The sequence below is a fragment of the Pteropus medius genome, unplaced genomic scaffold, assembly GCF_902729225.1.
Source record: "Pteropus medius unplaced genomic scaffold, Ma_sr-lr_union100, whole genome shotgun sequence".
NCBI classification, from domain to species: Eukaryota; Metazoa; Chordata; class Mammalia; order Chiroptera; family Pteropodidae; genus Pteropus; species Pteropus medius.
Genome location: NW_024349804.1, coordinates 4,123,498 through 4,147,911, shown reverse-complemented (window position 1 = coordinate 4,147,911; position 24,414 = coordinate 4,123,498). Strand labels below are relative to the sequence as shown.

Genomic DNA, 24,414 nt, shown 5'->3' with positions numbered 1-24,414 from the left:
TCTGTAGACTCTCTGCATAAGGAACAACAGGCTTAGCTCCAAGGCCATGCCATTTCCTGTTTGGCTAGACTCTTTTTGGACAAGAATGTGAGAGGGTAGAGTGAGCAAAGGTGGGAATGCGGATGACTTAGAAAGAATGGCGTAGAGAGACGAAGCAGGGTCTGATGACTACGACTTGGGCGATGCGGCAGATGCAGCAAATGCAGAGGACGGAGTGAAGGGAAATGAATCTGGAGAGTCAGGGTTTGGCTCTGGGGTCTTTATATGCTGTGCTAATGAGCTTAGACTTTATTCTCTAAGTCACTGGGGAGCAATTGAAGGATATTAAGCAATAACATTTTATGAACAGATCTATATTTTAGGAGGAAAAAAAAAACCAAACTAATACTGTTATAATTTGAACATTGGATTTGAGCAAGCATAAGTCTCTAAAGTTGCTGTTGATGTAATCCAATCAAGGAAATTGAGGTCCTACACTCAAATTATGACAGTGGTGACGTTTTAAACAAATAAATTGATTAATGAATTAATTTTTGTTGTTTTTTTTTTCTAATTCACAACTTCACAAACTTTAGTGTGCATCCAAAACATCTGTTAAAATGCAGATTTCGATACAGTAGGCTTGGATGATGCCCCAGGTTCTGCATTTCTTACAAGCTTCCAGATTATTCCACTGTTTCTAGTTCATGGACAGTATTGTGCGTGGCCAGGTTCTAAATGACATCCACTATTCTGAGTACTGGTAGAATATGGTAATTGCATGTAGGGTTGAAGATTCAGTTCCAGGTGACTAAACTACAGGTGCTTGGACGCTGTTGTTGGGAGTTGGTGTGTCTCCCTCTCCAACCTTGACCTTTCTAGTTGGTTTCACTGTCTGGCTCCACACAATGACCTTCTGAGTCTCTGGTAGCTCATCCTCCCGGGTTCACATTAGGTGGAAATAAATTACTTGCCTATTTCCTAACAGTCCCAGTGAAAAGTCTCATAGCATTGCATTGGCTCCAATTAAGTCATATATCTGCTTCTAAATAAATCACTGTGACAGGAAGACTATGTTGTTCCAGTTAGCCTGGCCCGAGTTTGCCCATTTGTAGAATCAGAATTAGAGTCGATTACACCTGAAGAGCTTGAATTGATAATGAGGAAGCGTGCCATTCCCAGAGGGAAAATCAGGACGCTGAACCCAAAGTATGATTAGATTTTTACTATGTACAGTGATTGGATGTGTACCAGAAGTTTCCAAATGTTCTTGATTTCTTAAGAATTTTTCATGGTGACGCAGCCCAAAAGAAATACCCAACAGTTAATTTATTTGGTAGTTAGATCCAACAACTTAATAAGGATTTATGTTCTAACAACTTACTAGAAGTCTGTTTATTAAGTAGTTAAGTGCAAACAACTTAATATGATTTATGTCCTAACCATTAAGTAGCTGTTTGATAAAATAATACATATAACTTGAAAGAAAAATACTATTTTGTCTCCTAAGGGCATGTGTACACCTTTTGGGTTCTACACTACTTCTCGGCCTCAGCTTAAGATTGGATTTTGCCACCCTCATTTCCAGTTCTACATTGATTTTTCTGTAGTAATTCCCCATTTTTCCTAACAGCAACCTCTAAATCCCAGCTTTACAAAGATATGACGTCATCGAAATGAGTGTAGTATGACAATGATATTTCTTGGAACTGTGAATATCTTAAGCTAATTTGGGTGTAGTCTCCAACAGATGTTCAGTATCACTGTGTTTCTCTAGAAATTTTACAGTATCATGAGACCCCTCTGTGAATTCCTTAAGTTGCCTCAGGGCGTAGTTTGAGAACCATGGTCTTAGAAATTTTATATTTGAACTTCCAGTTGAGCATCTGTATAGAAATGCAGAGTCAGATGTTGGCTCTATGAGTTGAGTTTAGGTGAGAGGCCATCCCAGCATAGAGACCTCTAGGATGGTCTTTCCCTTCTCCTCAAGGGAAGAATGACATATGTCTACTCGGCTATCACACAGCTTCACAGTATACTGTTTTACTCTTTGATCTTATGAGTCCTGAACCCGTCTAACCAATGTCCTCCGTGGAGTAGCTCATCTCAGTGTTTCCATTTTATGTTTGTATTTGTATATAAAACAAAAATAGTAATTTTATTTTTGTCTTCTAAACTCCGGATTGTTCAGGTTATGAATCTTGTGAAGTTTTAGACTTTGTTTCTTTAAACTTAACCATGTGTAACATAGCTTAATAAATAAGGACTGAGTAGAGCAAGCTTTTATCTGGAAGTGATTATTTTTTTTTACCTTCAAGTAGTTGACAAAGTATTGTCTCATCGATTATGCTTTTCTCCTTGCATGCTTGTTGTTTTAGTGGTGTACTATCAATATCCTCTAACCTGACTTTTTTAATAACTTAAATGTTGTCTGGAACCAGCAGATTTCCCAAAGCATGTGCAGGTTTCATTTTACTAGAGCCAATAACGTTTATATCTCCCCAGTTCGAGGTGTCATGGGCCATTATTATACCACTGTAGTTGATCTCTTACCATAACATTGCTCATCATCTCTTGAAGCTGTCACTTCTACTGATTGTGCAGTCACCTCTGTTACACATTCTTCCCGTAGTCCAGAAAATAAAATGTATTGAAAATATTAAGTACACTACTATCATGTGAATATTTAATTTGTTTAGTTAAAAAGTGAAAGATATGAAGTTATTCACTCACTGCAGAGATACTATGTTGTTTTTCTCTTTGAATATCCAAATCATTTCAACTTCATTTATAAAAGCAACATAATTTTAGACTGCTTATTTTCTGTCAGGTTCTCTCTCTAGTATCTTTTAATAATGAAAATCAAATATTTGAGAGTATTAGCACAACATTAACAATTGTTTACAGTAGACTTTGAATCACAAGTTCATTGTGCATGTTTATTTTTGAGGTTTGGTGTACTTTGTTTCTTAAATGGCATAACCGTAACTTGGCTATGACATGTAGTTTCGACACTCAGATATTTTAGGACATGTGTTAATAATGAGTGTCTATGAGTACTTACCACGTCACATAAACAATGTTGCCTTAACGAGGTGTTGAAAAATGCTCCTGTCTAGGCAGTTGAGTTTGTTTGTGATTACAAATGTCAACAGAATTCCATCAATGATGATGCAGTTTGTGTTTTGATGATTGTCTTCCTGATTGGGGGGGGCGGGTCTTGATATCTTTTCTTAGTTCTTGTCTCAGCATTTATTCATGATTGACATGTGATGGCCATATTCCTGAGTTCAATTTGTGTTTTTTATTGTGCAGATATTTGAATTTCTTTTATGGAACAAGAATAACATTATATCTGTTGCTCGTTGAGTAGACTCTCGTTTTATGCTGGCGAAATGTCAGTGCTTGTATGCCTTTGTGGATGTGATTTTTCCCTTTGTACAGTCATTTTTCTCTTAGTATTCCGGTGATTGATTGAATGACTGTGTGATAGCAGTACTTAACGTGGCACTTACTGAACTTAAAATCATCACCAAAGCTCATCACACAACGCTGCTCACCACCTGCTGGCCCCGTCACGCCTGCAGATTTTGCAGATAGAAGCCACTTCTCACCTCTAATTTTTTTCTTAACATAACAGCTATAGTTCATATATTTTATGTCCATGTGTTAACTGACATTTTGTTATCATTTCTCTGGTGTTTATTATTAGGAATTAAGATATTTTTTCTCTCAGTTTAACAGAAGCTAAAAAGTAGAGCAGGTTGTTAATGAATGTTTAATATTTATCATCAAACCTAGAAACTTAGGACATATAAATATTCCAAATTGGGTAAACAGTACATAATATTTTGGCTTTTAGAAAGGGACAATTAACTTGGACCTTCAAATTTACTAGTTCTCACAGCATATTAATTTCATGGCAGATTTTGAATGTTTAAAAATACATTAAAATATTTGATTCAGTCAAAAAATTTACAACAATGCAGAAAAAAATATTTTGTACTAATACCTTTATACAATCTGCTGTCGTACAATCAGGAAATTCCATTGAATGTGGCAGTGCAACAGGGAGAAGTATCAAAAGGGTCCTCAGAGCATATCACATCTTGTCTTATGGGGTCTGGGTCATGGACCAGTACTGGTCCTTGGCTTGTTAGGAACCAGGCCGCAAAGCAGGAGGTGAGCAGCGGGTGAGTGAACGAAGCTTTATCTGTATTTGCAGCCGCTCCCTAGTGCTAACATCACTGCCTCAGCTCCACCTCAGATCATCAGGCATTAGATTCTCACAGGAGCACCGGTCTCTGGTGCCAAAACGGTTGTGGATCGCTGTTCTAGATTAGATCCTGTTTTTTTATTTATTTTTTATTTTTAGCTAGAAATGTTATAATAGGAAATATAGGTTCGTATTAATTTGTATTAATTCAGCTTTGGGGTACATTTGTAACAGATGTAGATATATATGTTTCCTAACAGAGTATTAATACTTGTCATAGGTAAAAGATTAGGCCTTCATGAAAATTAAGGTTTTACATGTATAGAAAAAAAAAAACCTTTACTTTAAAGCATGATAAAATTGAATAAAATTGTAAGATTAATGCATTACTCAGTTATTTCATTCTGAACTTAAAGAAATACTTTCAAATGGCATCCTTAAAAAGGAAGTATAATGGCAATAGTCTGAAGCTTCTTTGTGATATAATAAAGCTTTTTACTATATGCAGACATGTTATCAAAATATTCCTTAAAATTATATAACCACAAAGGCAGAATCCAATGCAAACAATGAAGAACATTTAATAATTTAAAAGAAGCAGTGTTTTTGCTTAGAGCAGGCACATGCAGTCATTTAATACATTGTATACAAAGTATTTTACAGCCCTATTATCTACAGTGTTTCTTGCACTTGGAGAGCACAGGTGAGGCCATCAGAACCTTATGGGTCCTGAATGCAGCTGTAATGTCCCTTAAAAGAGACAGTGCAGCTGGTTTCCTAGTCTTTTTTATGCCAGACAAGGAAGTGACTTTGCTTGGAGAAGAGGATTACAGTCATATCCTTAAATAAGGAAACTGGAACCAGATTTCTTTTTAGAACTTGCAGTGGGGATTCTGAAGAAACGCTGCACTGAACTTTGGCTTATTCTAAACTCGAGTTACTAAGATTTTGGTAACACTGCACAGTCAACGTTGGAAATAGGTGGGAGCACAGAATAATGTGTACTTTTTAAAAATACTCTTGCTCCCTGTATAGGATAAAATGGTTAGTTATTCTAAAGCCGGAACACAATGCAAAGAAAAGTGAGCACTGCATTAGCGGTTACTCAGATATCCTCTTGAATATTTCTTTAATTTTGTAATGATTTTTTTATTTGCTCTCAAATTAAATACCAGGCAGGCATTATTCTCTCATTCGTGAATATTGCATAAAAGTGTTTAATGCTAAATTAAGATGGAAAGGTAGTTTTACCTTCCCCTTCTAGGGGGAAAAAAAAATCAAATATTTATTAACTGCTTTCTATTGTTGTCCTTCCTCTTTAGAAAGTAATTTGTGGTCAGTGGAGCCCAGCGGGGAATCTCCTTTTCCTCCAGATGGCTGTGACATTTGAGAAAACCTTGGAGGATTAAAGGCACTCTAGTGAGCACTCATTGCAAAGTCCTGACACAGTCTGACAGTCCTAATCTGGGTCCTGAACTGATTGGATGACCAAGGGCACAAAATTCTCATCCGACTGTGCAATCACCGTGCACATTTTTAAGGGCACTAAAATGTTTCGAAGTTTTTGTGACTGTTTTATACAAAAATACGTAATCCTTTGCTTCATGGCATGTGCTTGGAAGCGCTCATGAAGGTACCTTGTATGGCTTTAAAAAAAAAAAGACTACCAATGTTTTTGCATGAATGAACACAGCATGCTATAAATGTCTTTACTCTTTATTAAGTAGGGTTTGCAAACAATCTAAATGGTTAAATTGTAGAGGAAACTATAGAAATTGATCTCAGTGAGCAAAGCCTACCAAATCTAATTACATATTGTCACCATCTGCTAAAATATGATAACAGAATTAATACAATTACTGTCAGAATTTCAGATAAAAAAATCTGAAAATAACTGCATGTGTAGCATGTCTCTGTGTGTGTGTTAAAGAGGGAGAGAGAAAATATAGCAAGAGCAAGAAAGAATAGCATCTTATACGTTCTTTTTTACTTTTCCTCATTTTGTCAATTATTGTTTAAAGTCATCAAAAAGATTTTGTCCTAATTTTTGAATTGATTAAAGTTATCCAGTTTTGGTCAGGTGATTTTATTGGTTTGGATTTTTAATTATATTCACTCCAGCTTCCAAAATTACCATGGCAACAGGTGTGTAATTATCAACATTGCACATAGCTCCAATGTGTAATGCATTTCTTCTGGTTGAATGAATATTAAATCATACTGCTTAGCACCTACTCTGCTTGTAAACAGATAATGCTTTGACCAAGGTCTGTAAATTGATCCTGCTTCTATAGATTTCTTTGGCTTTCTACAAAGCCATTGAATAAGGGTAATTTGTGCCTTTGAGGGTTTCCTGAATTTATTAGAGCTTGACAGAAAGCTAGTTTTATTTCATTTAATGAAAAAGAAAGTGATGTGTCTAATTACTGCTCACATTTCCTTCTGTAGAATTCTCTCCAAGAGAATATACTGCCATTGTTTTTGGCGGCAAGGTGTGTGTTCATGACAGATGACTTTTTATTTTTTTTTTTAAAGGATTTTCTTAAGAACATCTTGTTTTAAATGCTTTTCTCCATAATAAATGCTGGTGATCCTTGTATAAAGCACGTGTGAAATTAAACATTTGAATTAAAACAAATATAGTCTTCTAATACATATCAACTCTAAGAAGGTAGTATAATTTGTGCGTTTTAGTGAAGTCTAAACTTTACATTGTTAGTAGTGTTCCAGGCAGTCTTTTCAGATTGACTTCCACCTATAAATAGTCAAGAGAGTGAACGATTATCAGAAGTTATCTTCGATATATCTCTGGTTGTTATCAAACTCAAAATTTTCTTTAAATAGCCAATGAAAGTGATAATTTACTTTTATTATTACTACTATTTTTTGGTCATCCAATATTATAATTTATCAATGCAATGTAAGCATTTGACTCACAGGAGTGAGGCTTTTACAGAGCCAACATTATAAGAAATCTATTTATGTCTAAAATACGCAGATCAGGTAGTCTTATAAATAATATTGTTAAGTAGGAAGCCAGCTAGATGATTGCAAAGCTATATGGATCGTTTCATTATTCAGTCTGTTTTCAATGGACATTTTATTCTGGAGTGCCATTTAGGAACTTGAGATAGTTAAATGAAATATAAGTAATTAATATTAGAACGAGAGCTAGCATAAGAAGATTTTTTAAAACTTGGAATCTAGACACTTGGATTTCCAAGATAGATGATTCTACCAAAGATTAGAAATAGGATATATGTGACCTTTTCCTATGCTACTCCTTCCTCTTCATCCTAGCCAAATATCCCAGAATCTATCATTTAATTATCGATTTTAATTTAGTGTGTTTCCATTTCAAACTCGAATTGAGTGTTACCAGTGGCACAAGATTAGATCACTAGTTGTATGTTGGTGCATTGTAATATAGAGTCTAACACGCTGTATTCATAATATAGATTGACAACTAAGAAAGAAGTAAATAATATATTCACACAAATAGGTTAACATTTCTGAAATGGTGTCCATTGCATCGAAAACCATTAAAAGAACATGACGAATATACCGATTTTCTCTAGACTGGTTTCTCCAGTATTTTTCTCTTTATTATTTACTCTAGCTCATATTTAAACTGTGCATGTGTGGGTTTTTTTAACGAAAGGATAAACACACACTCAGTGTATTTCTGTAGGCTCCCCTTTAATGGATCCCTGCCAGTGTTAGCCATTGTTTCAGCTGCTTCTGGCTGCTCAACTGTGCAAGGTTGCCTGGAGACGCTCCTTCTTCACTGCAAAGCTCTCCAGCCACTTTCCATACCTCCCAGTCCAGGGCTTAAAGATTTAGGAAATCCAGCCACTGGTGTTTCTTTTCAAAATCTCCTTAGTCAACTAATGATCTTGTAAATGCAGAAAACAGAAAAATAGCTTCCCGGTCGACGGAGCGTGCATGTTGAAAACAAAACCAAAACTTACAAAAAATTTTGAAATTGCTGTTACAAGTTGAAACGAATTGAAAAATTTTTTCTCAATATAAAACTTTGTTAAACCAGTATTTTGTAATGTGTACTATTATTTGGAAATACTTAAAATGAACATTTACCCTAGTCTCTCAGTCCAGAAATTTGGTTCTTTTCCCAGGAAGGTTGCACCATATTCCATCACCCTTTAAACTGGGAAAGGTTGAAAGTCAAATACTTCGATTTGGAATTTTAATGCTTTTTTTTACATTTCAAAATAAGAATCATTATTAGGTAATAGAATATAATCATTATTCATTTTTCCCCCTTGGTTACATTCGTTTTAGTCTTGAGAGGCTTTTGGAATATAAAATTGGTGTTATGTTTATGATACTGATTCAATTGCTCTTATTTGGCTTTGCTAGCAAGTCATTTTCTCCTTAAGTCACTTTAACAGCAAATTAAAAATTAAAATCATTTCAATATATTTTTTTCTACTATAGTTTAAATTTTTAACTCCTCTGAAGTATAATATGGTAATATTATATCAACATGCATGACTTAAATATATGCTACTACATAATACCTATATACCATTACTAGCTTTAAAAAACAGATTCTTTTTTTAAAAGTAGAACTAGGTAGCCTTCATAGTTTTTTTTTTGTTGTTGTTACAAGTAGTAAGAAATTGTATGTCTGTGATATAGGACAAGAAAGAAAATTGTACTCTGCATTGTGTGAAAGGCAGGCTATCATCAGATATATGTTACCTAAATTTAAAATTAGTTAGACTTTGGTCTCCTAACAGTTTACTCTTCCCAGTTTATTTTCCAATTCTGATGGTCTTTAATTTTAATTATATAATATTAATATAATCCTTTGACAACTGTCAGCTGGTGTAGCATATAGATTAAATCAGTTGTTAGATATTGAAACTTCTCTATTATGTACATTTAAATTTATTTGAATAATTTTTCGTAACATATTTATTTAAATAATTATATCTGATACTTGGATTTTAGTTGTCACAGAAATATATTTTAAGGTTATTCATTATGTTAATTTTCATTTTTAAAAACCCATGTGAGCTATGGTTGGTTACTATTTGAATTTATTCATTATGTTGTTTCTTAAGAATTTAAATCATTGGTCAAAAAGATCAGATATATCCCTTTATATTTTCATTTCTTCGTTATCTCTTAAGCCTAAGTATCCCTCAGGATAGATCTTTGGATCTGCTTGTCATTTGCTGATGAAATTTTTTTAGTCGAGGTAAGTTATATCTCAGATAGATAAAGCAGTCAGACTGGTTTTACTACATAGTGTGCTGGGAGCAAAGCGGAGGCATGTTGCTACCTGTTGAAGCATGTATCCATTACATTTCTAATGCAGAACAATTAATTGTGGACGACAGATTACTGTAGTGAATGGAAATCTAGTGTTTTCATTGTCATCAGGGTGGGAATCTGATTTTCATGTGAATTTAAATTGGTAAGGCGGGTGGACTATCAAAATAAGCTTAATGTGTTGAATTTGGAATAATTATCAAGGAAGAGATGAGAGAAAGATCTCAGGTACTTACTCTGTGTGAGACAATCTGTCTCTAAGGTGCTTTACATATTCTACCTCATTCATTGCTGGGAATGGCCTTAAGACTTAAGTGGCACTTGTCTTGTTTTACAAATTGAGGACCTCATGCTTATTGAAGTTAATTATATTCAGACTCCTCCCAGTCATTTCTAATTCCAGAGGATATAGGATTGCACTAAACTTCTAACTTCTTCATTAATACAGGAAGAGGCGATATCTCTGATGGCCTATGAAGTAGTCACTGTCAGAGTACATAAACATGATCGCCAGGAATTCAGATCGTGCAAATCAATAGTGTCCTAAAGAATATAAACACTATGTGAAAAACGACAACCACAACAGCTAGAGCACAATTAAAGTTTCTGTAAAATTGGGCCACGTGTTTGAGTTCTTAACAGAAATAGATAAGGATCAATAGGTATTCCGATATCTTCATAGAAACCAGGAAAAATACTCTGAATCTTCGAGGACCATATGTGTCAAGCCCACAGTTGAGAGATGTGAAGATAAGTTAAGACATGGTCTGTGCCCCTACAGGATTCCTACTCATGAAAATCACAATGATAGAAGTCATTATAATCTGCTGTGATCATTGTGGAGGCAGGGTATGATGTGGTTTTTCTTTGTTATTTTGGGAAGCATGGAAAGCTTTACTGTGGAGGTGACATTTCAGGAGGGTCAAGAAGGATGTGTTTACCTGGTCCAGAAAGAAGGATGGAGATTTCAGGCTGGTTCAGAGGCACAGGTGGATTGGTGAGCAGCTCCACATAACCAACGAATGATGTATTTTGGTGAATCGGAAGAGGTTTCTGGTTCAGTCCATGGAGCCAGTGTCACAAAGGGCCTTTCATGGTAGATTGAGGTACTCACTCACATGCCACCTTGCTAGATAAAGAGGAGATCTATAAAAGACTTATTAATTATAGACAGAGTGTTCAGATTCATATGGTAGGAGATTGCATTTGTGGTAATCAAGAAGATACATACAGTAAAGGGAGAGAGATAAGAGTCCATAGCAGCAAGGATAATGTTTCTTAGTCTAAGGAGAGTAGGCTCTGGGCAAGCAATGTTCTGGGCTTGAACCGAGCATACGAATACAAGCAAAGACGAGGTCCTGGGAAATCTTGAATTAATGTCATTTACTGTATTTGAAAAACATCTTCAAGGCCTTGCTTTTAATTCTTTTGGATATATACTTAGGAGTGGAATTGCCCGATCATATTCTAATTCTATGTTTAACTTTTTGATGAACTGCCAAGTCCATTGGCTTTTGTAATGATGAAATGAGAGATGGCTTTCTAAGCACTAATAAAATCCATACATACTTCTCTCTCAAAAACAAAACAAAACAAACCAAAACAAACCAACCAAACAATACTCATGAAGCCAGTGCTTGCCAGGTGGTTTTTCTTTGTTATTTTGTTTTGTTTTGTTTTGTTTGTTTTGTTTTTGTGGAGGCAGCTGTGACTTATCTGGCAGTTAGCTAACCTTGTGTTTAACAGGCCTATAAAGACTTTAAGCAGGAAGTAGATTTATCATGGTGGGACGGAGATGGCTTACTAGAATGAGCAGGTGAAACAAGAAGATGCTCTCAAGAATGGGACTGCACTTCAGAAAGGGCGTGAAGATGTAATTGGTGAGAAGAATGTTCAGTGACGACACAGAGGAGAAATGTGAAGTGCTTAGGTGTAAAAATGAGGACCGAAGGTTCTTCATCTTCTCCTCTAGCTCCCAGTCTTCTGACAGAACTCTGCTCATCCCCTGTCTTCACTTTAATCTGGCTCCACTGGAAGGTACACATGGTTAGGAAAATGTTATGAACTCTTTCGTTTTAAATCCTCTGACTAAAACAAAAGTCGACAGATATTAATCAACTGCCTTTAGTTTTATTTCTTCTGTGCAGAGAGCTGAGGAGAGGGTCGCTTATACATTAGAGAGAGTTTTAGATGCGTCTGACAGTGAGAGGGAAGGCATTTCACACTTTGGCTTTATCTTCCCCGTGGAACTTCTAAATGGTTTCACCCCGCACCCCATTTCATCCCAGGCAATTGTGGGGGAGAGCTTTAATATGAGGAGAGCCTCAAGAATCCAAATTAGAGATATAAGCCTTCCTTTTGACAGGTTATTTTTTAAAAAGGAAAGAAGAAGGAAGAAAGAAAGAAGGAAAGAAAAAAAAGAATTCTCGAATGGTATAATATTTATTTTTATGAATGCGCCTTCAGTGAAAGTAAATCCCCAAATTCTGAAAGTTCTATGACCTTGGGTAGGTTGTTTAAACTGCCAGGACCTCAGGGCCCTCTTTTATAAAATAAAGATAGTGATTTTATTCTTGTTTTGTAAAACAGGCTTTTTCTACTCAGTATGAAAATAATTTGTAAATTTTAATGTTTATCAAATGTCACTTATTGTATTTATCAAATGGTTTTTTTTTTTGTACAGCGAACTTTTAAGGAAAATAACTTCGATTTCTTTACCATCTACTTTATGGGCAACACAGTGCCTCAAAGTAGTAGAAAAGTAGTAGAAAAATCCAACAAAATTGTAAAAACTGTGTAAATTGAAGTATATGTGATAAGTTAAAACCAGGATTTATAAAATAGAGAAGTTAGATTTGTTAATGTAATTTACTAAGAACTATTTGTGGTATATACTATGCCCTTTAAAGCAATCACAGTTGCAAGGAATGATCTTTTTTTTTTTTTTTTTATGGATACCATTTATTGATTGCTTACTGGGTGCCAGTCATTGTTCTAAACACATTGAATGTATGAACTCTAATTTTTACAGTCATCTGTGAGCTATATCCCTATTTTGTAAACACAGCAGTTGAAGAATGGAAAATTTCAGGAACTTGCCCAACATTAAACAGCTATTACTTATTATGTAAAAAATGTATTTATTCTCATTTTGTATCAAAGTTCTTAATAATTGTTAATCAGAGCTGATTCACAAATAATAATCATGTTCAGTATTTGACAGTTACCTTAAGAGGCTATTCTTAATTTTTACAGATTATTTATTTTAACCTCCTTTTATTAATATAAAGGTTTAGGTGAGTCATTCACACTATGTCCAAAAGAACCGCAGGACCTTCCTGAAGAACATCATATCCTCTTCATCTAGATTCACTCCAGGTATATATGCTTTATATATTAGGTTTCATAGGAGGGCTTCCTTCCTCCCCTCCTCCCTCCCTTTTCTTCCTCCCTCATTTCTTTCCCTTCTTCCATCTATCATCCATTCATCATTCATTGATCTTTCCATCCAACCATCTATCCATCTGTCCGTCCGCCCATCCCTTCATTCATGTATCTATATACATCCAACCAATCAACCAATTAATCAGCAAATATGCATCGGACTCTCAATATATACAAAGCCGGCAGTTATATTCTTACAGTAGAAGAACCTAAAAGATTTTTAAAAATAAATTCAAAAACCACAGACTGAATTTTGCAACACAATTTCGTTTAATAAAACTAAGTCCATAATAAATATTTAGGGAAAGTATTATTTACGTTATATTTCTTTTTTATTAGAATTAAAGATATTTTTTCTTACAAGGGAGAAATGTCAGTTGTATCCAGCACTGAATTGTTACATAGACCTGGGCTATGGCGGATGTACTTTCCTGTACTGTACAAGTGAATATTTCCCCTTTTAGTATTTTACGAACTCCAAGCCAAGAAGGAAGATGTTTTCAGAAACATTGGGCCTTTATGGTTTGATTGACATCTGAGCTTACAACTAATCAATCTGAATTGACATGTGGTAGTAGTAAGGTCATCGTTCAAAATGGGGGGGAATGTTTTTAAAAAGAAAAAAATCAATTAACTGTGCTTTTACCCTTAAAATTCTAAAATATTTAATTTAATATTTTAAAAAATAAAGCTCAAATTGGAGAACAGAGCATTTAAATTTCTAGATTTCAGGGTCTTTATAGAGCTTGTGCAAGTCACTTTGTTAACGTCAGTGGTAGTATTAAATCCAAATTTATAAAAATGTTAGTAACTAAGTACCAGTGCATTGAAAACTTTGGTCTTTCCTGTTGAATGTACATCGCATTAAAATGCAATACTGAACTTTTAAAGATCCTACAACAGAAAAGCATTTTTGAATGAGAAATATTAGATATCTTTAAACATTTTTATTAATAAATTTATTCAGAAACTTTTTTTTTTTTTTAAACTCCTACAGCACCTGGTCTTCCTAGATGGTCTCCCATCTAAGTACTAACCAGGCCCGACCCTGCTTAGCTTCCCAGATCAGAGGAGATTGAGCACGTTCAGGGTGGCATGGCCATAGACTATTCAGAAATTTAAAGTGATTTTAAATCTGATTCAGGATACACCATTCATGATATTTTTTCTTTTCTACTTCATTTTATTTTATTTTATTTTGTCTCTTGTTTGATTCTGCTACACTACATTAAGAAAGAAATATTGACTAAATGACTGGTTTTTCCTGATTAAAAGTACTTTCCAGGGGACAGCCTAATGAGCATAGCCTTCTCCTCTCTCTCTACCTCTTCCTCTTCGCTCACAATAGATGATGTCTTCCTGGAGGTAGGTGAGAGAGCCTATGACTACACTCTGTGAGACTGGATCAGAACAAAGACCATACCGATTTCACTTGAAAATTTAAAAGATCTTATTAAAGCCAGATCTATTCACCTAACTTAAAAACTTTGATGGGGCTTGGAGTCAGGGAGTAAAGGGTGGTTGAGAGTAGTGGGACAATACCATGATAAGAACATGGAGCAAAATCTGGAGAGAATGTAATAAGTATGTTGAGAAATGGCAGACTCTGAATGCTTTTATTGGATCCTGAGAAAAATGCAAAAAAAAACCAACAAAACAACAAAAACCGAAGAGCTTGTTTTTCTTGGTTTAATTTTCTAAGGTGATATGCAAATTGTCATAATTTTGATGTGGATTATATATATTTCAGTTAAATTAATTTTCATATTCTGAGAATGCTATGTTTTAATTCTTTTAATTTTGTTCATAATCTGTATCTTTTCTCAGTCCCCAGCAGTGTGTATATTTTCTTAAAAAATAGACTTTTTAAATATTTAAACTGTCTAAAATATATATGCATAAGTGTTTATTTTTCTTGAAACTTAATCTTAAAGGTTTTGATTTCCTGTTTTTTATAAATTAACTTATTTTAACCATACACTGCGATTATATAACTTAAATATTACAGTGTTATTTTTCATAATATTAAAATGTTTCCTTTAAAATTTATTTTCCAGGAGGAATAAAAATATTTAAAAGAGAGATTTTAATGTTTATAAATCACTTTGGGACTCAGTCTGTAGGTTAAGTACACCTTAATACTGAAACAATAACAGCACTTATGTTCTATTAAACCATAATAAAAGCCATGAAATAAAAATAAACCCTAGAACTAGATTCTGCTTCAGATGTCTAATTAAAAATATTATTAAATGAGTAATTTACAGTGACTCTCATGCAAAAAAAAAAGAATGTAGACTAAACAGTCATGACATTAAAATAAGAGAATACAAATATTTGTGATTTGTCATTTTCTTAATTTGAAACATGTGTATGATCTTTAACATTTATAACAACAACAAAAAAAATACGATTAAGCCAGAATGCCATTTGGAAACCCAAACAAAACAAAATAAAGATATATTTCATTAATCTGCAGTGATAATTTAAATGATAGTAGTGTGTCTTCCTTACCATAATTATTTTTGCAGATAAGAATATGAACTTGAGAAGAATTCGCATCTACATTTGCTTACTTTTGTCTCTGTCCTTGAGTTTCACTTCTGTCCCCTGATAATGAATAAAAGTAGGACCACCTGTTTTCCACCGGGCTTTCTGTTTGGGTAAATTCTTATAACACAGCAATGTATTCCTGGAGTAAGTTAATGATAACAATACAAATAATAATAAACTACAGTCAATAAAATGAAAGGTCTTCCAGAAAGACGACCCCCCTTCAAAAAAAAAAAGAAAGAAAGAAAGAAATCTATGAACAGCTACACAAACTTCCTGTGCAGAAGCTTTATGAATAAGGAAATCAGTTCACTTCAATAAGGATCCAGAAAGAGACTATTTAAACATAAAAGTTGATAGAAAAAAAAAACTAGGAAACATGTATTTTCCTACAACAAATTATAAGAGAAAAGGTCATTATAGAATAATGTTTTTAATGAGGTAGAAATATTGCTGTCTTGAAAAAGATGCTGTGAATTGTGAAAGATGGAGGAAAAACTGTTTTTGCTTGAAAAATTGCAAACATATTTTGAAGTAGTGTTTTCCAGTGTCTATTTTAAGTTAGCAACAGGGAAAGTTATTTTCTTGTATATGTGTCAAAAAAAATCAGATCAGAAAGGCCATCTTCAATTGATTTTTCAACTTGAAAGAAACAAGGAAGGCAAAGTTGGTCTTTGCTCTCGTCCATCAGGGTATTATGCCTGTCAGCTTGTGTGCAAATGATTTATTCTGAAAAGCAAGCTTTACACTCAGAGAAATACCAGGATGCAGCATTTGTGCCCCATGGAGTGTTTGCAAATGGAGCAATGCATCAAGGAAGCCAGCTTTCTGTGTTCTGTCTGACTGCACTTATGCAAGTATGTGTAAGCATTCATTTCCAATAATGGTTCAAATAATTGAAAAATAAAGGGTCTGCATTTTAGGATGGCTGGACTATTCACTTACTAGTTCACCTCAAAGATGAAAAAAAAACACTTAATTGACCAGTTTCTTATTTTAGCAGATAATTAAGAATAAGAAATTCTTTAAAAAATCCAAGTCAAATTAAGTTGTATAACCTAAAAATCAGACAATAACCATCATCTAATAGTTTCCTTTCTAGTTAATATTTTTCTTTAATTGTAAAATTTGTATGCTTAATAACTTAACTGCCATTTTGTGTAATTATATTTAAAATTGTTTCATGTAAGACATTTTCCTGTTCTGAAGGTTATTTTGAGAAAAGCTCAAACTTCATTTTCTCTCTCTCAAATATGTAAATTAGCCAGTGGAAGCAAATAGCTCCTGTGAGAAGCCAGGTGTTTTCAATGATCTAATAACTAATTGTAGGCTGTGAATTTTATAACCCAAATACTCTTAAATTAATTTTTAAAATAAACTTTCAGGGGTGGATTGAGGTACTAGGAGGTCACAAAATCAAACTGTTAACTGCAGTATACGGTGAAGTTCCTCTAGTGTTACATGCTAATGTAAGAATTTCGGATAGCTCTTCTCACTATTGCATGAAATTAACTCACCAATATAGCATGTTTCATCTCTACATATGCAGAAATGGTATATGTTCTCTGTGAAGTAAAGCTATACTCAGGTCCACCACAATTTATTCCCAGTTTCTTTCCAACTTCAACTCTTACTGCTTCATACTTCTCAGTTGCCTAAACTTTTCGTTAATCTGAGTGGTCATTCTCAAATCATATAACTAAACAGGTTCATCGTAGATGCCAACTATTCATAACAGACATTTGTACATCCTGTAAGTGTTTAACTGCTGGATGTTAACTCTGATTTTCTTTTTCATTTATGCTCTGTGATCTTCTACATCCCCATATCAGTTAGGAATGATTCATGTCACAGAATATACAGTTTGCTGAGTCTTAAACTGTTGATATGTTTATAAAAAGGTCTAGAAGTAGATAGGCAGTTTAGGGTTAGTGTAACTCCTCAGCGATGACTTCAGGGCCCTAAGCTTTTCTTGCCTCTCTGCTGCACCATGTAGAGTAGGCATCCCCAACCCCTAGGCCGAGGACTGGTACTGGTCCATGGCCTGTTAGGAACTGGGCTGCACAGCAGGAGGGGAGTAGCTGGCAAGTGCGTAGAGTGTCATCTGTATCTGCAGCTGCTCCCCAAAGCTAGCATCACGGCCTCAGCTCTACCTCAGATCATCAGGTATTAGATTCTCATAGAAGCACTGATCCCTGATACCAAAAAGATTGGGGACCACTGATCTCTAGTATATTGGCTATAGTATATTGATTGTCGCCTCATGTTCACAGAATGGCTGCTGAATCTCCAACTTTTTATCCATATTCCAGGCAAAGGAAAGGGTGAAGAAGAAAGGGGCAAAAATAAGGATGGTGCTATCTTGTGTCTTTTTTTTTTTCCTCCTCCCCCCCCTCTCTCTCTCTCTCTCTCTCAATCTCTGTAAAATAAAAGTTTTCTCAGAAACTCTACCAGCAGTTTGGCTCACATTTCATTGGCCGAGACTCTTTCATGGCTGTCCTTACCTGGAAGATGGCTAAGGAGAAGGAAATGCAAGTGGCGATTGGGTCGTTGAATGAATAATACCTAACACGCTGCCTTTTACTCACCTTCATCCCTCCACTTGGAATGCTCATTCAAGTGCCTTTCACCCACATCTTATGTAGAGGCTGCCCATCTTCTCCAGTTCTGACTGAAGGCCTGTGAGTTGCCCTTGGTATTTTCCTATGGAATAGAACTTTTTTAACTTTCACAATAAAAGGCAAAATAACTGTAATTAGCTATGTGCAGATGTGTCTTAATCTTGAGGTCGAAGACTGTATAAGGCAGGACTCGTTCAATTGCAAGTATCGAAAAATAATTTTAACTAGTTTATTCCGTAATTCATTGGCTTATTTGACATGGAAGTCTAGGGGATGGCTGGCTTTAGATATGTCTGAACCAGAAGCTAAAAAATGATGTGTCTGTTCTTAGCCCCTGTGTCTATTCTCATCCTCAGTCTCATCCATCCTCCTTCCCTCTCTGTCTCTACGCCCCTGTTCTTTTTCTTTTCCTTCTTCTTTTCCCCTCATTCTTTATTCTATTTCCTTCTGTTTACTGCATTCTTAAACAGGTTCTCAACACATTGTATATAAGATTGCCATTCACAGCTCTTACCTTACGTGGTTTTTCATTATGGCAGAATAATGGAGCCTTTCTTCCTCCCAAATGCATTTATCAAATGTTTCTAGGAGGAATATGATTAGCCTTGGTTGGCCATAATTTCCGCTCCTTGACAAATCACCGTGGAAAAGAGTAGAATATTAAGATTGGCTAGGCCTGGGTCAGGTGACCATTCTGGAAGCTGAGTGGTAGATGAGGACTGTAATTGATGGTCCCGCCACAATCGTTATGTGATGTTGGGGGAAAATGCTGTGCAGGCAAAATAATAGCTGTTAGTTTTCCTGTCATCTTTCACTGCATGTGCATGCCTCTGACAATGAAGGTAGGAGCTCAGGAGGTATTTGAAGGAGTGGATAAATAGGATACAAGAAGAACTGAGCTGACCTATAAGCAAGAGCGTGGAGCGGCATAGCATTTCAGTGTTTCATAAGCTGTATTTAGATCATGAAATGCCATTTCGTATTTTGAAATCCAATGAATCCCCAGTAAATAAGTTGTTCAGTTTTTTTAAGTAAGAAAATACAGCCCAAAATCACATCCAAAAATGTTATCTCAGGAATTGCTCTTTCAAGAAAATATTTATTGAGTGCCTACTCTATGCCAAGGCATAAGTTGAAAGGTGTTTTATTCTTTTAGGGAAGGTCCTTGAGATGTTTCTCATTATGGCAGAATCAGGGAGCCCCTCTCTAACTTAATAAAAATGTTCATCTGATTGAGAAAATAACAGACAATACGTAGTTTCAAGTAGAATATATCCAGAGAACCATTTGTCTCAAAGCTTCTTATAAAACTGTGTAGTACTGTGTTCAGCTCCAGTATATAGAGATAAGAAGCTGAAGAAATTAATGCAAATATTTATTTTAAACCAATTAAAGAAGCATTTGATACACTTTTAAGTCTCAGAAAATATCTGGAGCATAGCCTATAACTCCAAATAAAATATATTTATATCTGTACATATTATTTCTCTGTTATCCTCTTGACTGATTCAGAAAAGTTCCGAGGCGAAAGATTTTATCATTTATTTCTCCTGAAAATTTTCTATATGCCTCGAATAGCTCAGGTCGTTAAAGACTTCTGCTATGTTCATTTCATTGCCCCCTACTCCAATTTACTCCAATTTTTGCCATCAGTGTTTGGGATGAAGAAAGAATGGGCTTTAAATATGGTTCCTTCTTTGTCATAGCTGGATTTAGTCATTATCTCTGCAGAAAGCAGATTGATCCTGTCAAGGGAAACTTATGGCTGGATCCGTTCAGCCCATTCTTACCGGGAGAAGTAACAAGGCTCGGAGCTTCTTTCAGTGGCCTACCCTGGACACAACATTTCTCTTGGTTTTATTTTAAAGATTGATTGGTTTGTAAAGGAAGACATAACACTACTCTATTTCACGCTTTCTCTCTTTCTCCATTCTTGAAAACTTGATAGTTATATACAATAAGAAGTCTTCCTTGTCAACTTTTTCCCCCTTGTTTTATGTAGTTCTCTAAACGTGATTCTTGATGCTGAGGAACTTGTGGTGGGACTTTTTAGCTAAACTGAAACCACTTATATATATCATCTAGCTCTGTATTATTAATTTTTCAGATTTTCTAAATAGTGCAATGAGATAGAAAAATAGATAGAGTAGGGAGGGTGTTGGGCAGAGAGATGCAAGAGCATTTCTAAGGCTATTAATTTAACATACTGACTCAGATTAAAGCTTCTCAATAGCCCCCAGGAAAAAGAAATTTCCAAACACAACTTTTGGCCTTTTTTAAAAAAAGATAATTGAAAATGATTATATGTGTTTGAGGTAAACCACGACAATCCTCTATATTGTAGTGCTCAGAATAGATGCCACTAGAACAAGTTAATGAGGAGGTTTCACCGTAATGACTTTAATTTTAGTCAAGCAAAAAAAAAATCAATGCAAATAAATTCAACGTAAAATTTGAACACCTACTCTGCCCTGGGTCTTTGCTGGAATCTGGAAAACTTCCTTTAAGTAATTTCTATAATTGAGGCTTTTGGTCTAGTGGTAGGAGTTTAAAAAAGTAAAGCATGCTCATGTTAAAATTTGACAGGTGCTCTGAAAGCAGTAAATATGAGGAATTAATGGAAGTTCTACTTTTGACATGTGCTGTAAGGAAGTGTTTGATATCTTGACTGATTTTAGGAGAGCTCCTGACAGAAATATATATATATATATATATAATATATACACATATATATATATGTATATATATATATATATATACACATATATATATATATTTTTAAATCCGGTAATGGGGTGGATGTTTATACATCACATTCAGACATACAAAAACAATATTCTATTTTATTGGTCAATAATTGGACTCTGCCCACAGTGATGGAGAGAGAAAACGACTTTGCTAAATAAAGCTATTTCAGCCACTTGGGCTTTATATTGGTCTTTTTCAGATGAATTCAATTGCAGTTAACTAAATCCTCAGACAATTTGAAGTTCCTATTTCATGTCAGGAATGTGTCTTCTGTCAGTGAGTCCATACTCTTCTCTTTCTGTCAGAAGACGGTGCTGGGAGCAGGGAAAATTCCAGTGAGCCATAACAACAGGAGGAGATATGTCTGGTCTATGTGCTGTCTTTGTCTCATTGATTTCTTCTGAGATCAGAGGTATTATTCAGTATTGTCTTGAGACAGTGCCTTGTATTGTCTCCAAATATCTTGTGTCCTTGTCCACCAAGGTATGGCCATTTGGGGGGTAATAATGCTTATTTATACAGGCTGTTAAAGGTGAAAGTTTCTTTGCTTCTGGTGTCTGAGATCCCCATGGTTTATAGTAGGACTTAGAAAATGTAACATGCAAACAAAATCCAGCTGCCATGGGCCAAATCCAATCACACCTATTTGTTTATGTATTGTCTATGGCTGTTTTAGCTCTAAAACAACACAGATGAGTAGTTGTGACAAAGACTGCATGGCCCACAAAGCCTAAAATATGTATTGACTGGCACTTTACAGAAAAGTTTACACCTCTGCTCTCTGGAGTCCTTGGGTCGACCCCTCTCTGCCTACGAGTCCTCTTGACCTGCTTTGCCTTTTCGAGGGTGCACAGGGAGGATTGGGTCTTCTGCACAGCATTTCCAAGCCAGACAGGATCAGGGAGCTGCGGACGGACGGGCCTCTGTCTACAAACTTCCCTGTTCCTCACCTGCTTCTCTGTTTCTGTAAAGAGGAAGCGAAGCCCCAGCTTAATGTCAGCCTGTCCCTATCGCCCATTGTATTTGGGGGTATTGGATGTGGCTGCGTTTTAAGTTTCTACCCTTTGGCTCTAGAACTGTTGTCGCATCAGAGACTCACGTATCATTTTCTGATGTCCCTTCCAAATCTCCAATCTTCTTTCCGTGAAAGCCTTTCTACTTTGTATGTGAGGGAGGCCTTTCCCTACATAAATGATTCTCAGAGCGTTTCCTGTGCCCACAATGCCACTTCACGAGAACTTGCTAGAAATGAAAATTCTAGGGCCCTACCTCAGACCACTGAATCAGATTGTCTGGGGGGAGGGAGGGGACAGCAAGTTGTGTTTTGGCAAGTCGCCCAGGTGCTTGTCATGTCATTGTCATGTCCGCCAGAGTCTGAGAACTACCACCTTACATCATATTTGTACCCACAACTGGATGACCTGAGTTAGCCAGGTTTCATTTCATTTTATTTTATTATTATTTTGTTGTTGTTGTTGTTGGTGGTGGTGGTGTTGAGGAAAATCAGCTGACACCTTTATTGCCTCGGGGGTGGGGTGGCGGGTTCAGGAGCTCTTCTTGGTGGCACGGCCGCTTCTTCTTCCCCGTCACGGGCTTCTGGCTGCGCAGGCTCCGCTTCTGAATGACCACTGCGCCTTCGCCGCGGGCCACCGGCCCCACGCCCGCCGTCTGGCGGCGAATCAGCCCGTAGTCACGGACGGCGTTGCGGGTCTTCAGCTTATTGGAGTCGGTGCTGTCCGTCTGCTCGTTCCTCTCGATCAGGCAGCTGGAGCAGTTCCGTGCGACCATCCATGGCAGATGTACGGACACGGCGACAGCTCCTCTCCAGTCGGAAAGGGCGCCGGACTTCATTCTCGATGTGTGAGAGCTTTCAAAGTGTGGACCACTCATTTCACTTTCTACAAGCATAGGCTGGGGTAGACTTCAAAAACGCTGTTACGAAAATTAAATATTTCAATTGACTTCTTTTTCTTCTTGAATTTCTGTGCTAATAATTCTCACCCTTCCGGAGACACTCAACACCTCTGGCTAAACAGGGATAAACATGCAAGGAAGGGGAAGCATCTTGGGATAGTATAGGATTTCAAACTAAATACCCTTCTGTGTACTTACGGTATAGATTTGACTAGCTAGTGGCGTACATTACATGCCTGGGCCCAGCAACACGATTCACAGACAGGAATCTGGCCTCTAAGTGGGCTGTGGCTCAATGGTTAGAGTTCTGTCACTGCCCACAGACATTTTCATTTCGACCTGCCATGGGCATCTCAAACTTAGTAGGTGTGAAAGGTAATGTGTTATCTTTCCTCTCAAACCATCCTCCATTTCCTGAATTCACGACCTTGATGAGTAGCTATGGGACAGGACTATAAGCGTGGGTTTTGGAGTTGGACTGATCTGGAAATCTTGAACAGTCAACCTTTCTAAGTCTCCATTTTCCTGTAAAATGGAGGAAGTCCCAACTCTCATGCGTAATTTTGGAGATTTGGAGAAACATATGTCTGATAAATGGTATTTATTATCCCAGACTCGCCCCCTGCTCAACATCCTTGAGTGACCAAGGCACTGGGTAGCATGTGTGTTCGTTCTCTTTCAGAAATATTTTTCGAATAGTACTGCTTTCCTTTCAACAAATGGCCACTGATAGTAAAGGACATCTTCAATTATTTTGGGAATGATCTGCTTTCATATTCGTCTTTCCTACCTCTAGATGTCTCACCCCTTAGAGCCGCCACTCTGCTTATGCAAGCCCTAGAATGCACGAGAGTACCGCCTCTAAGGAGATCCATCCGGAAGTTAATTAGACCTAGTAAAAGTCTGTCTACACACTCACACACATACACACTCTCACACTCACATAGTCATGCACATACCACACACACACACAACCCGCATACATATACACACACAAACTCAGAGACCACCCTGTCACACACCCACCAGACTCATTCACATTCAAACATTCTTTCGTATGCTTTTTCCAACGGGATAACAAAGCATATTTCTCCAACATATATATGTTTCTGTAACCGTATTGAAGAAGGAACACCTTTTAAAATCCATGTGCAGGCATCATAGGGGCCTCTGTGCTGTCCTCTCTTATCTTTTCTTTAACAGCTTCCAGAGTGATTCTATCAGATGCCACAGATTCTCCGAGCCGTGTTCCCATAGCAGTTCATGCTCCCTGCAAGCAGAGCCCTCTCACGCAGTGCGTACTTTGTTTCCTTGCTGCTCGCCAAAGATTGAAAAATCTCCCGAGGTTGTCATTGGTATCTATCATCACACCGAACCAAAAGGAGATATGTGACAAATTACTTTTCATCCACTGAATGGACAGCGGGTGTTCTGGGGCTGTTTTCCACATCTGTGGATATGTATGGATTCAGCCCCACGATACTGTGTTCTTGCAAGGATTTCTTAATTTGCCTGATGATTGCACATTTACTTATGTAGTTAAAAGGAGAAACTCAATAAAGCATGCCCAACTACTTCTTAGGTTTTATTAAATGACTATTCTGTGTAATACATTTTTAGCGAAAAGAGAGATTTCAG

The 24,414-nt window shown here is 36.3% G+C and overlaps 2 protein-coding genes and 1 pseudogene across 5 annotated transcripts in view; 1 reads left to right on the top strand and 2 right to left on the bottom strand.

Annotated features, from left to right (window-relative positions):
• The window catches only part of SLIT2 (slit guidance ligand 2), a 322,457-nt gene that overhangs the window by 88,722 nt on the left and 209,321 nt on the right, over nucleotides 1-24,414 (top strand). The gene's annotated exons all lie outside the window — the stretch shown is intronic.
• On the bottom strand, nucleotides 13,929-14,047 carry LOC120583040 (uncharacterized; annotated as a pseudogene).
• LOC120582763 (60S ribosomal protein L28-like) lies at nucleotides 22,366-22,720 on the bottom strand. The gene has a single exon (XM_039838051.1). The coding sequence runs from the start codon at nucleotides 22,711-22,713 to the stop codon at nucleotides 22,366-22,368; it is 348 nt and encodes a 115-aa protein (XP_039693985.1). The 5' UTR covers nucleotides 22,714-22,720.

Excerpts from the sequence above, each read along its gene's own strand:
- LOC120582763 (XM_039838051.1), bottom strand. The coding sequence starts at position 22,713 with ATGAAGTCCGGCGCCCTTTCCGACTGGAGAGGAGCTGTCGCCGTGTCC.